The 14,139-nt window shown below is 39.4% G+C and overlaps 1 protein-coding gene across 26 annotated transcripts in view; it reads right to left on the bottom strand.

Annotated features, from left to right (window-relative positions):
* The window catches only part of MYT1L (myelin transcription factor 1 like), a 384,826-nt gene that overhangs the window by 114,534 nt on the left and 256,153 nt on the right, over positions 1-14,139 (bottom strand). For 21 of the 26 annotated variants that reach the window (XM_074947738.1, XM_074947721.1, XM_074947742.1 and 18 more), the window contains one exon: positions 13,909-14,004. The exons of the other annotated variants lie outside the window; for them this stretch is intronic. In XM_074947738.1, coding sequence (XP_074803839.1) covers positions 13,909-14,004 — 96 coding nt within the window. The remainder of the gene's footprint in view (positions 1-13,908; positions 14,005-14,139) is intronic. 26 annotated transcript variants of the gene reach the window in all.

Genomic DNA, 14,139 nt, shown 5'->3' with positions numbered 1-14,139 from the left:
CCACCGCTTACACAACCTGGCTTAAATTGTAACAGTTACACCTGGGAACGCAGATAGGCTGTTTGTTTCCCCAAGGTACAAGTGGCCAAGAGTGGGGTGGGGAGCAGGGGTGGATGCAGCTATCACTCTGATCCTTCCTATATGCTGGCTGGCTGCATGGACAGGGAATAATCATAAGGGGAGTTGCAGATTGTGCTCCCCACATCCTGGCCCAAACAGGAGGTCTCCTCTCTCTCTCCTCTCTTACTATGCCTTGCTGTGCCTTTAAGACATGATCTAGCCTTATGTAAGTGGTGTCTGTCTACAGATGGTTTGGCAATAGAGAAGACTTAATTGTTGGCCGGAATCTGTGTGTCTGTTTCTTTAAGTGTCTTGAACATTTCTTCACTTGTGAGGTAAACTGGGTACCTTGTAGTTTGTAGGGAGTAGTTCTGTGATGAGCCAAAGTATAATTTCCTCCATGGGTTTGACCATGGGAGTTGCTCTTTACATATCCTATAGGAAACAACAAACATCAAGATGTGCTGTTATACTAGGTAGCTGGACACTTTTCAGCAGTGTTTTAAAGCATCAGGTTCCTTCAGCCACCTGAACATATGTGTGTCCCTGTATTACTGCCCTTACAAAAGTGAAGCATATTGGCTTTTCCATAGCACCTTTCATCCAAGGATCTCAAAGCACTTTACAAAAATTAATTAATAAAGCCTCACAACACCCCTGTGAGGTAGGTATTTTTAGCTCCATTTTACAGATGGGAGAAAGGAGACACATAGAGATTGAGTGAGCCATTCCAGATCGCTCAGTGAGTCACTGGAGAGCCAGGAATAAGACTTAGACCTCCCGACAGTGCTTCCTCCCTTTGCTTCTAGCAAATACATTTTTATACATCTCTTTGGTAGAATAAACCTTGCCATACTTTTATTATAAGAACTCATGCAAAGTAGCACCTTCTTTTTAAAAGGAAAATATACAGCATTTAGTTTCAGAGATTCTGCAGAGAGAGGCAATGATACTTCAGTAGTAGCTACGTTCCTATCAAAAGCCACAGATTTCACAAACCAAAGGTTTCTCAAAGCTGTGGCGTGCCTGTCATTTTATCTGCCTTTTCATGGGCATGAGGGAAAACAACATGGCTACCAATTCCCAACCTATGCAGTTATACTAGCTTCCTGAACAGATGGAATTTTTCATCATCCAATCAGAATCCTCTGTTTTTTATGACACCTGACTCATCTCACTTAGTCATACACCAGTTCCTAACTGTTCAGTATGCAATGTAATTGGGTTGCCCCTTTCCTCCTTCTGGTCCAACAAAGTGAAAAATATATATTTTCATACATAGGTCTACACACCACACAAACATGTCTGGAATATTTTAAAGTCAGTCTAAAAAAGTTGAAAGGGACACTTTCAGATCATATAAGGTCGAAATTTCTAGATGTTTGCAAAACGAATTTCTTCGCTTTTCATTTTTACAAAAATCTCAGACAAACAGAAATTGGCTTCTTTTCTGGAAAAATCATATAAGGGAGGAAACTGAGGTGAGGAAAACTCAGTGAGCTTCTGCCAAATTCTTCCACTCTGGGTAGGGTTTCTTTCCACCCCTCCACTGAGGAAACAGAGGCCTCACACTGTGGAAGAGTCTAATCCAAAATTCACTGAAGTCAACTGAAAAACTCCCATTGACTTCAATGGAATTTGGATCACACCCCAAATCTTTCAAAATCCATGTGGACTCCAAGGATCCAGTAGGTACTCAAGACTGACCATGTGTAACTCTTTGCCTCTGCCCCAGTTCCTGTTATTCTCCTTTGCTGTGTGTTACGTTAAAAAACAAAGCAATTTATTTGTATAATATTTGACAGCTTTTTTTACTTCTATTTACAAATACATAAAATACAATATCCAGGATAAAAAAAATTGGCTAATTATTTCTTACATGCATTTTAATTACTATATAACATCTATGTCATTTTTTCCTACTTCTCCCTAAAAAACACTTACTATAGTGGTAATGTTGGGTTCCACTGCTTAGAACCTCCCACAATAATTACAGCATTCAAGTAATAGCCAATGCTCAACGAGAAATGAATGAAGTGCAGAAGTCATTAAACACTGTAAGGAAAGTCTGAGCTGAAGAACACAGCACATCACAGTGGGGTTCAGTATTGTAAAACAGGAGTGAATGCTGCAGAGCAGGTCTGTACAGACCTTCAGATATTGTACATAATTAACTATTCTTTCTTACTGTGTCTTTTCTTCCTTAAAAAAATTATTTTCTTTCAGTTACCACATTAGTCTTTTCATTTTCTCTCTGTTCCACTTCTTATCTGGTCTTACTAACTGATATATGGTGCAGGGTTGTTGGGATTTTCCCTTCAAATAGGAAAAAGTGCCGGTATTTGAAAAGGAATAGTAGGCACCCTTGCAGAATCAGAATTTGTACCTAACTATAGAACTGTCAATGGCAAAGAAAGATGTTCTTTAATTGTTCATATTAAGATAAAATTGAAAATAACCAACATACGTTTTAATTAATAATTTTGGAACCATGAAATTGATAAATGTGCTCTCGTAAAAAATAATGGGTGTCTTCTCATCTCAATGGGCAGGGATTCATCTACAGTTTCACCCTTTTCTGATAATCCTAATCTCGCTCTTCTGTCTCCCTTTGTATCCCTCTTGTGACCACTGGTTTTTATTCCATATGAGCCAAGGGTATTTTCTAGCCTTCTGTGGCTCAAACAGCTTTTACAATCACTTCCTGTGCTCCCAGTATTCCTTTTCAGATCCCCACCCACCCAATTATTAATTATTGTTATTTATGCAGTACCAGAGGTGTGTTCATGATGCTTTACAGTAAACATGTTTCTTTCCAAAACAGGGTATGATCTAAGGGCCGATTCCTGCCAACTCAATTCTACCACCCTTACTCATGTTGAGTAATAACCTGCCTCACAAATATTCCCATTAGGTGGTGGCAGAATATGAGAAGTTTGTATTCAGGAATATTCCCATTGACATTATAGAATCAGCCATGTAATTAGACAAAGAGAGGGCTCCAGACAAGCAAGGAGGAGATTAGAGGGTAAGATTTTCTTAAAATAAAGCCATGCATTTGTTCAACAGTTACAATTTTTGCCATTCTTATGCACAATGTAGGGTTGCCAAGCCTCCGGGATTGCCCTGGAGTCACCAGGAATTAAAGATTAATCTTTAATTAAAAAGTATGTCATGCGATGAAACCTCCAGGAATACGTCCAACCAAAATTGGCAACCCTAACAGCGAGTAATATGTTACTCTACAAGTAACTTCATTTATTGAAAATGGAACTCCTTGCAGAGTACGGTAACTATTCAGTGTGAATAAAAATGACAAGATCTAGCCCACAGTATTTAATTCCCCCTCTTTGTTGTTGATTTTTTTGTTTTGTGTGACATTCTTCTGAATATCTCCAGGGAACACAGGGATATCTGAAGGGGCAGTTTTAACAGCAACCATTCTCCAAGGGGTATGCCAGTTTTTTCCTCACTCTTAGGCTATGTCTACATTGCAACCAGGAATGTGATTTGCAGCTCATGTAGACGTACCCACCTTAGCATTAATCTAGCTAGATCGCTATAAATAGCAGTGAGAACATGGTGGTGCAGGCTTCAGTGCAGGACACAAATTTGAGTGTGTACCCAGGGGATTCAGGCAGGTTTGTATAACTCATGCTGAAGCCTGCTTTGAGGCATCTTCACTGCTATTGTTAAGCAGGCTACCTAGATGAAAGCAAGCGTGGGTTCTTCTACACAAGCTGCAATTCTCACCCATGGTCTGGCCTCTCTTTCCAAAACTGCATTCACCTCTGACTTGACCTGAGGGGAAGTACTTACTTTCTATTTCCTTCTTATGAAAAAAATATATATATTCCACTTGCCTTTCTTTAATAACAGTGTCCTACTCAGTATCAACTTATGCACCTAGATGGCATTTCCACAGGGCTGGGACTTTTGTCTCACAAGCATTATATCTCACCATGGCTGTAGTATACAACCTTTCAGTCAAAGGGCAAAACATTATTGCAGAAAAGGTTAAGAGGCCGTAATCAATACTTTGGGACAGACCCTCTGGCCTGCTCCACTCCCTTTGCACAGAGACTGTGCAGGGGTATGGGCAGATAATCAGGGAGCTGTGACTGAGGCTGCTTCTCATCTTCTACTGCTTTCACTTCTCCTAGGCTTCCTGGAGGGAGCAATGGGCTGGGTAAAGTAGGGGAGCCATTCTGTGTTAGGCATTCCCCTGGGCTCAGACATAGCCAGTTGAGTGTGTACTGGTTTCCTGCTCTAACTCAGGCTCCCATTGTCCACCAGGGAAGCTGGTGATGAAGCAGCAAAATCTGCTCTCCAAGCCCTGCAGTACAGCAGGGGAGCTGCAGCACAGAATGAAGAGCAGCTACTCACAGATCTAGTTCACAGCAGAGCTGCTCTTGGGGCTGTGGTGTAGACCACTCAGGAATCAGAGACCTCCCTACCTTCTCCCTACAGCAGCAGGCCCAATCTGAACACCAGTTTAAAAATCACAGAAAGCAGCTCAGGGAACATGTTTCCAATCCATAATAACATGCACATTTTCTTCTTAGCACAGTTGTCTTCTAGGGCCACAGATTGGATGCTACTGGGGCACGAAATCTCCTTTTACCTACAACACACTGAGCAATCCTGACTCACATTCTTTTACTCAAACCATTGTGTTTCTCTTTGCTGCATAGCTTGTTGAGGATCAGCAATAGTCTGTTACACAGAAGGAATTGCCGGGGGAGGTGAGGAGCTAGTTTAAGAAATTTTTGAGTTGTGGACAGGGACAAAGTTACATGGGAACAGACTGATGATGGTTAAGTGGAATGACTTGTTTATGCTGGGTTGGGTGATGTGGAAATGATTATATCCAGCTAGATGAATCTGCTCTCCATTATGAGGTTGAGGATGTTCTTGTTAGGTTAGATTTTATTTTGGGAAGGGATCTTCTGGGTGTTTTCTTAATAATGCTGTCTGATCAACCCTCAGGCTGAGGTGAGAGATTTGCTAGGTTTTTTCCCTCCGTTTCCATCCTCTCTTTGAGTTCAGTGGTTGGGGAACTGGGAAGATAAATATTCTATGTGTAAGAGTAACAGACTTTGTCTAATTTAGAAGCTTTTTCTTAGGATATGGATCTTGTTTCACTTTCCCCCACCACATCATTTTTTCAGGAGCCGGCTTCAGCATCTACACCCCCTTTAATTCCCTCAGTTTGGTGGTGGTGAAGGCTGAGCAATGCTATTGTGAGCTGAAGATAGGGAGGGACCATCTCTGGGTGATTGGGTTCATTGGTGCTCGTGATGGAGGGTATGGGGAAACAAAGCAGGAGATTCTGTAGATTGAGATCTGTGGTTAGATTATTGTTATCTGTGGCATCATCATGGAAGGGTAGGACACCAATTAGTAGAGACCCTACCCTTCAATTCATGTCATTTAGTCCATGGCCAGTGACTCACTCTATCAATGTGCCTGCTACCACAGAACACTGAATCCTCTTCTGTTTACAGCCATCGACAAAGAAGCCCCTAAGCATTCTCTGCCTAATTTACATCCTCACAGTTGTATAGTATTACCTTTCACACCCTGAGCAGGGCAGTGGCAGACATGCCCAGAGACCAGTTCAGCCTCAGGATGTATAAACATTTATGGTATGGTATTGGTAGTGGTGAAGAAAACTTTGTTCTTTCTACTACTGTACACACAAAGTTATTTCCAGCAGGATTGTTCCAAGTGGCTGACCTCCTGGTATATCCTCAGTGGCTCTGCTTGGAAACTGACAGATCTTTCATATTGTGAGGAATTTCCCACCTGCTGTGTAGCTCTGCATTGGACTGGCTGTCCTGGTCAGAAAGGATTTGTGTCTAAGGAGGACAATTGCAATGACTTCCCTGGGAAAATTTGGGTCAGGTTCTTCATGCTGTAATCTTGTCAACTGACCTGCCTCTAATCTGCCATCGTTGGGAAGATTATCCTGAAGGTTGTGGCAAGGCAATTTTGGTGTCACATGGATTCCTTCATCCCTGTTAGTCTGGTTTTAGTATGTCATGGAAGCTGTGCTGGTCTTACTGGCTGAGGATTTCCTCCTGTCAGTATAATCAGGAGTCTGTGCTGATCCTTTTAGATACGAGAGTATTTGACACTGTTGAGTGTGAAGTTTGGCTACTTTGCCTGCAGTTACTAGACGGGGAAGACAATAGAGTCTTTGTGACTTCTAGGGGTTGTTACATTACATTACTTGGGATACCCTTGAAAACTTGAAGCTGAAGCTTAGTTACCTGAAACCATGCCTGTCCTGCAATAACTGTGGCAGTGGTTTAGGTCAAGCACCACATCTAATTTCATGGACCCCACATTTAAATCTGGTTGCTAGTAGCAGAACAATCTCAACTGAGGGCGTTTCTTTCTGGAACTCATTTTCCTAGGATATCCAACAGAACGAGAATCTATGGAACTTTAGAGTACAGTACAAACGCTTCTCTTTTCTGATGCATGTCTTTGAGGGGATGATGGAATAGTGGAAGGGTTTGTTTGTTTTAAGGTAATTTCCTTTTCTTTTTGCTCATTGGAAAAGGGTATTGCAATGGTATTTATTAAATTTTGATTATGTGCCCTGAGACATCAGAAAGTAGATCATCAATCAAGTAAATCAAGTAAAATAAATAATTAAATAAGTACAATAGCTAGATTTCTATTATATATATGCAGTCTTAGCTTATAATGTGCAAATTACATTTTTCTGATTTATTCTGTGAGTCTGTTCCTACTCTCACAATGGTGCAAACCAGGGTAGCTATAATGAAGTTCAGAGGAGTTACACCAACATAAAACTAGTGATGAGATCAGAATTGCTTGTTCTAAATCCACCTGAGATCATGTTTGCTCTTTTCCTGCAAGTATGCTGCAGATGAGTCACATTAAAATCACTCTACAATTTTTTCACTCTCAGTTATTTGTCCATTTTTGGGCTCTAGTCTCATTACTTTAAATTTCTCTACACTGAAGTGCTTGGACTACTTATCAGCTAATAGAACTAATCTACCCATTATTAATTTGTTTACTCTAACACTTTGTATTTGCTGCTGTACTCTGCTTTACGACTTTCTAAATACATTTATTAAGTGGAAGAGTATCAAATTCTTCCCTAAAACTCAGATAAATCAGGTACATTGTTTCACCACGATCTCTACATTGATGTACATTACTTCAAACAAGTGACCTCAAGCAAGGCACATATTTGCCAGGACAGTTATCTTTTTATAAATATATGATGATCGTTCCTAATTATGTATCTCTAAATGACAAGTAAATTTGGCTCACCACTGTTTTTAATATTTTTCCCACAAATGAAGCCATGTTTACTGAGTCCATGGTGTACTGATCAGAGGTAGATAAACCTAACAAAGGGTCATGAAATCTTGCGTGGGTTTTTCAAAAGTACTCAGTGAGTCTAATTTTGCTTCCAGTTGAGTCACTGGGGATAAAACTTCCCTTAGTTTCAATGAGAGCAGAATTACAGCAACACTAAGTGTCTTGAAAATCGCACCCTTCATGCTTCCAAACCCATCCACCCAAACTACATTTTCAAGACATTTCAAGAAAAAGTATGATTGTTCAATTGATATGATGTCATTATTTCAGCTCAAAATTAAGAAAACCAATAAAATAGAACCCAAATTATCTGGAGATCTCAAGAGACAAAAGAAATCTTTAGACAGACGGTTGAGAAAAACAGGGACCATGAGTGCAGCCTTCAAACCCTGCTGGCTAACTTACCTAGTTATAGACAACTAGCCAGCTAACTCAAGACCAGCTGGCGGGCAGTAGGAGGTGGCAGAAGCAATAGCCCAGCGCTTGCACAAAGCCTTTATGCACAAGTCAGACTTTAATACATCAGACCATAGTGAATTCTTTGGGCCTGATTCTCTAATGCTCTACACTTTGTGTAGTCAGGTACACGGGTGAAAAATGAGTGTGAAATGCTCCCAGATCAGATGGTGCTGCAAAGTAGTGGAGAAAAAGACATAAATAGTTCAGCAGGTGTTTAGGCACTGAAGTCAAATCTTGGGGGGACATTATCTGGTGAAAACTGATAGTAGACTTAACTAGAGTGCCAATAATTTAGGTCTGACTGTACTAAACCATGGATGCGTTAATCCCCCCAAATAATACCTACATCAAACAATGCCACCAGCACAGGAAAAGAGTGGTGACATGATAAACAGATGTTAGTCATTTAATGCACTACTTGAAGGCGCACACATACTGCGACGATGAGGGTCATATAAAAACCTATAAATAGAATAGAATAGAATAGAATATCCACAGAGATGCATGTGGGTATGGACATGTTACCTACCCCTGCTTCTGACCAACCTTTCTCCTGCCACTAAACCCATCTTCCTTTCCTTCCACACTGACCATGTCACTTTCCTCTTATTCCTTCACTATCTTCCTGTTGCCTTTCACACCAAGTTCAAGCTTTTCATCCTTACTTTCAGGGCCCTGCATAATGCTACTCCTGTCTACATCTCTGCTTTCTTACCTTCCTAATACTCTGCTGTAACCGGCAAATGACCCAGAACCCTGATTCCCTTACCCTCTGTCTGCAATCCTCCCAGCCTGACGTCCTAATCATTCCTTTGGTATCAGTATTTTTCTTCATACTCATTTCCATTTTCCCCTTTACACTTGGAAGTTGCTCACTCTCCTTGTATAACAAAAGTTCTCCCTCCCTTTTCTTCAAATAAATCCCCCCTTAAAACATTCATTTCCATGCAGACTTTCAACAATAGTCCCCTAAAGAGAAAACAGATGATTAAAAATACTAGCAACAACACTATGTCACTTCCAGATTGGATCTCATCTGGCATTTTGTGTTTGAAATGTAACATCTGTAAGTTCCTTGGGGCATGGACAGTGATATGCAAACGGGCTGTACTCATCAGATATTAAAAATCAATAATGTTTTAAATCTATTGATTGCTTTATCTATCAAATCCTGTGGTTCCACCTCTCTTCTGAATGTTCTAGTAACAATTATTGGTCATTTTGTATTCTACTTGCTACTTTGTTAAATTCTTCTGGTGCTTAATTATCTGAGGGTAGGGCTTTATTCATTATACTGTACTGGGAGGAGAAATGACAATCAACTTTCAATCTGAAGCCTGACTTTAAAACTGAATGACTGTTTTAATTATTGCAGACAATGCCAAGATAGGTAGGGGGCTTCTCTATAAAGGTTTTAGTCCAGTGCTTTGCTGAATATCCAAGAAGCTGTTTAGCAAATGTTTCTCAGTTATACAGCACTTTTTTGTAACATTAGGGATATGGTAGAACTGCAAATTTGATACATGAGACCATGATATAAATCAGAAGGAATAATAAGTGCAGTGTGTACAATGCTTAAAAGTGTATGCAATAAACAAAGAGCTCCCATCTCATCCACTATATGGAAAAATAATGAAAATCTTGATTTCACAATCAGTGCTTTTTTGTATATGGGCAGGCCAGGCCAAATACAGCTCTTTGAAGTCGCTGACATCAGTGGAGTTACTTCAGCTTTACAACAGCAAAACTGAAAACAGACATGATGTCCCATGCTTCAATGTTTACCTAGCCATTTTCCAGCACAGTTTTTGAGATTAGGATTGTCAAACTTATGGATTCTAGTTTAATTTGATCAGCTCACATGATCAGTTCATGTCAAATAAGGCTTAATGCTGTCATAAATTAGCTAGCATGAGGTTTCTCACACATAGATGTTTCAAAACAATACCAATATATAATCTCTAGAACAGATTCTTTAAAAAATTCATCAAACAAACAAACAAACAAATATTAACCACTTTTGGCACCAGGTATTATTTATATATGTAATATAGGGGAGAGGATAAAAAAAATAACAAAAATTAATATCCATATTTTCTGTAGCAGCCTAGATATACCCATTGATTCAGGGAATTTTAATAACCAACGTTACCAAAACCAGCTTGATTTCCCCGATCCTTTGAATAGTCCTTTCTAATTACTACTTTTATATTCTTAACCCAACTTCTTGTTTCTTTGCTAACATTAGAGTTCTCTGTCTTTTGCTGACTGCACTGGCAAGCTGGCTGACTGGCTAATTCTAGCTCCTGCAGATTCAAAGACTGTCTGTAACCTAAATTAATTATTTCAAGTGAATGTACCTCTTAAGGTATAAAAGTATTGTCTCATGTGCAGTACAGGTGACAGAAGAATGCAACTTAATTGTTCTGGAACCCATTACGCAAAGAAGACAATGCTCCTATAATAACAGTTACTCACGATTATATAAATATATTTATTATAGATTGTTGCTTTTGTGTCACAGGATAATTTTCTCAGGTTTTTTTTCCGTTTAGTATTCACCCCTGGTGGAACTGTTATAGTGGAAAATTTCAGGAAGAAATATAAGATCCTCATTAGCCAAACAGAAACTTTCACTTTTCTGGATGAAATCCTTCTGGACTTGTTCATTCAAAATTCCAGTAGGATACATGCTGTAACTCCAATGGGAGCATTTCCTGAGTAAAATGAGCACCATTTGGCCCTCTTAGAGCTGCACGAACCAAGAGTCTTAGCAAAAGAGATCAAATTAGAATCTTTAATATTGACTTGCTGGTGAGCAGAATTTCCATGCATGCTTTTGGAACCACCAAATGCAAAAGTCAAGAGACACTCATGTAGGCTATATACTCTCTACCTATACTGCTACAAATCCTTGACAGCTTAATTTTGTTTTCTCCATCTTGGAACTTCTGGCTCTAGAAAACAATGGAATTCACAGGGATAATGGATATTAAAAGTTTATTCTTATATACCATGTGAAAACCTTCCCTTATGTGCTATCTTTCAGATGTGAGACTTTCAAGGACAACATCAGGTCATATTTGTTTGGGGTACCCATGCAGAGGACAGGTATTTCATTTTATTCACTAAGTTCTAGACTGAGCTTTTAGGCACATCCCTGTATAAGCAATGGTGCATAGCTGTGTGACAAAGTGGGGATCACTGGTAAGGAACTGTGTTTCAAAGAGTCACAATAGATATCAGAGTACATTCCTAATACTACAATATTTTCCCTTTGAATTCCTCCCTAAATCCCACTTTGCTCCAGGAGGGAGTAATTTAATACATTGCTCTGCCACCCACCATGGGGAGGAGGTGGAGTCAAGGATACACTCTGCATTTGTTCACAGGCAAAGGAAAGTGAGAGAAATATTGGATGCACAACCCCTCAGATTGCCCCTGCTTCTGGAACCACAATCTATGAGTGTCCTACATGACTGTGTCCCAGCTCCCTTGGCACAGCTGCAAAGAAACAGATTGCAGTGAAGCCCAAAGGTAATTCGTCATTACTCAGTGAGGCCAATGCCTTGTTTTCAATTAAGATTCTGGGCAACAGTCAGCAAGTTACAAAACAAGTGCTAATACAACCAAAACAACTATATTCACTGATAAAACAGATTCAAAACAAAACAAAATTAAATCAACTGTCAAGTAGTTCTGGTGTGAACACTTACAGTAATACTCTCCTCTCAGGTCTCTTATCCAGACTTCAAATTTAATTATTAATATTGCATAGTCTGTCCTAACTCCATTTGCAGAACTACAGCTGATGTCAATGGAAGTTCTCTGTGTATATATTTACAGCAGGGATCCAGTATTTGGATTACCAAAGGTGAATGCTTCCCTTATATTGTACAAAGCTGTAACTAGACTGTTTAGTTTTGAAGGACCAGAAGATCTTGTGCCTGCATCTGTTTTTTTGAGACACTAAGTATGTAAAGTCTGAACTCAGCAAGATACTTAGCCACATTCCCAATTTTAAGCAAGTGAGTTAAAGCCAATAGACCTGATCACATGCTTAAAATTGGGCATATGTTTAAGCACCTTGCTTAATCAGGGTCTGAAAGAATTGCTACCGAACTGTGTTATGCATTTACAGACAGAACAGTCTCTATTTAACATTTTTTAAAGAGGAGGAGGTGAAGGAGGATGTGACAGACACAAGATCACTTTACATAAATGTAATTCCACTGATTTAAGTGGAGTTATTCCTAATTTATACCGATGTAAGTGAGCTCAGAATCAGGTCCAGTCTCACAGGAGCACCGGAAGAAAAAATACAACATTTGAAGAATACAGTTAACAAATGATACTGTCTAAGAGTACCAAATGGTAACCACCTTAACCATATAGTATTGGAGCAAGTGAAAACCTATCTAGCAGCAAATTTGTTTTTAAACAAAAATAAGCAGAGTAAGCATGATAAATATATCTGGCCCAATTCCACAAGAACTAGAAGTATCCAAAGGGAATCTACTAGCTAGTTTTTCTCTAAACCCTATTTTTAAGGCTTGTGCATTCCTGCTCTGAGCTACTTGTTTTTTTAAAAATCACATTATTTCCAGTTGAATTTGGCTGGGGAAAGAGTAATTCTGACCAGAGTAATACTAACTCAAATGGCACAAACTACTAAAAATGAAAACATTGAGCAATCTCTACATTTACACAGGCCTAGTTTGGTAGGAATGATACATCTGGTACAAAAAGAAAGACATCAGTAGCATACAGTAGCGTGACCTGATCACTTGCATACCTTTGCATCTCTGAAAACTAGAGATGAAAGGCAATATTAACATTTTGTATCAACAACCATCCATCAAGGGACCGAAGTAAGGTCTTCTGGTCATTGCTGTTAGGTTCCCCCCCCCCCATTATACTGTTGGTGGCAACATACCCCATCACAGTATTCTCCACCTTCTTTTATAAAGGAGATGAAAATATAGTGCAATACACATGAATAGAAGAGTACACCAGCATATTCTGAAGGATTGCTTCCCCTTCTGTGTATTAAATCCTCTCTGATCCTGGAAAATGCACTCCTTTCCATTTATTGTTCTAAGCAGTGAACAGCTGTTTCCTGGCCTCTTCATTTAAGGCTGTCATTTCTTTGGTTAGATGTTTTGCATATATGGTACACCACAACAGGTGCCTAGCTTTTTTGCTCCGATTAATATTGAATGCTTTACTGTGTTCACCAAATGTGTGACTGCTTTTTTGCTAATCGTTTGAATAAATGATTAAATAAGTGATGGATGCTAGGCAGATTGGACAGCCATCTCTCTGGTAAAGACCAGTTTATTTCATTGTTTCAGAGACTTAGAGATTCTTAAGTTGCAAGGACAGTGGGGATCTGTGTTCTACTACAATTTCCTCAGTACTGATCCTTTCATCTTTAGATTGGTGTTTGTGTCTCCTTTTGCTTAGAGGGACACGCATAATCAGTCACAGAAGCAAGCTGATGAAGGGATCAGGAAGATAAAGGAGGGCACTATCAAAGTTAAACTATAAACTAATAGGTGGATTTCAAGACAACAGGTATCTATGTCCCAATAGCCTAGTGTGTGCTAGTGGGGAAAGGGCCAAATTTCACCAGAGTGTTAAAAAACAGTAGTCCAATTTGTAGAAGTGAGAAAAAGGTGAAGCATTTCCTCTCTGTATTTCCAAGTAATAGTCTGTAGTGCAAAGATTTATATTCAGTTTCCTTGAATATGCTGCAACTGTGCCTTGCAGTTATGCAAACATTATGTGGTACCTTGTACTGGTATACTGTATATGCTACTGTGAATTTGAAGGAATTAATGTGATATAAAAGGGAGTATTTATCAAATCTATACATCCTGACCATTTACCTTTTACTAAACTGCAATAAATCTTTTGTAGCATGATCATGTGAAATGGATTAGACTTGATCGATGTATTAAATTTACTTAGATCTAGAATTAGCCTGACTCCTCCTGACCCTGAGGGATTATGAAATACCTGGAGTACAAGCCATCTTGAATGTCTTCATGTGATATAGGCTAAATGGTGCCTTGGAACATCCGTTCCTGGAGCTCCTCCAACGGAGATTTCTTTCTATAATAGAAAAGCTTTGTGAAACAGTCTTTGGGAACCAGCTATCTGAAGTGATCTCTTCTCAGAAGGAGAAATACCTTAGTTTGCCTTTGAAAGCAAATATGCCCTAAGTATTTGACTCCAGAGATTTTCAGC

This window comes from Natator depressus, chromosome 3 (assembly GCF_965152275.1).
Source record: "Natator depressus isolate rNatDep1 chromosome 3, rNatDep2.hap1, whole genome shotgun sequence".
Classification (NCBI taxonomy): domain Eukaryota; kingdom Metazoa; phylum Chordata; order Testudines; family Cheloniidae; genus Natator; species Natator depressus.
This window is presented reverse-complemented; position numbering and strand designations above follow the sequence as displayed.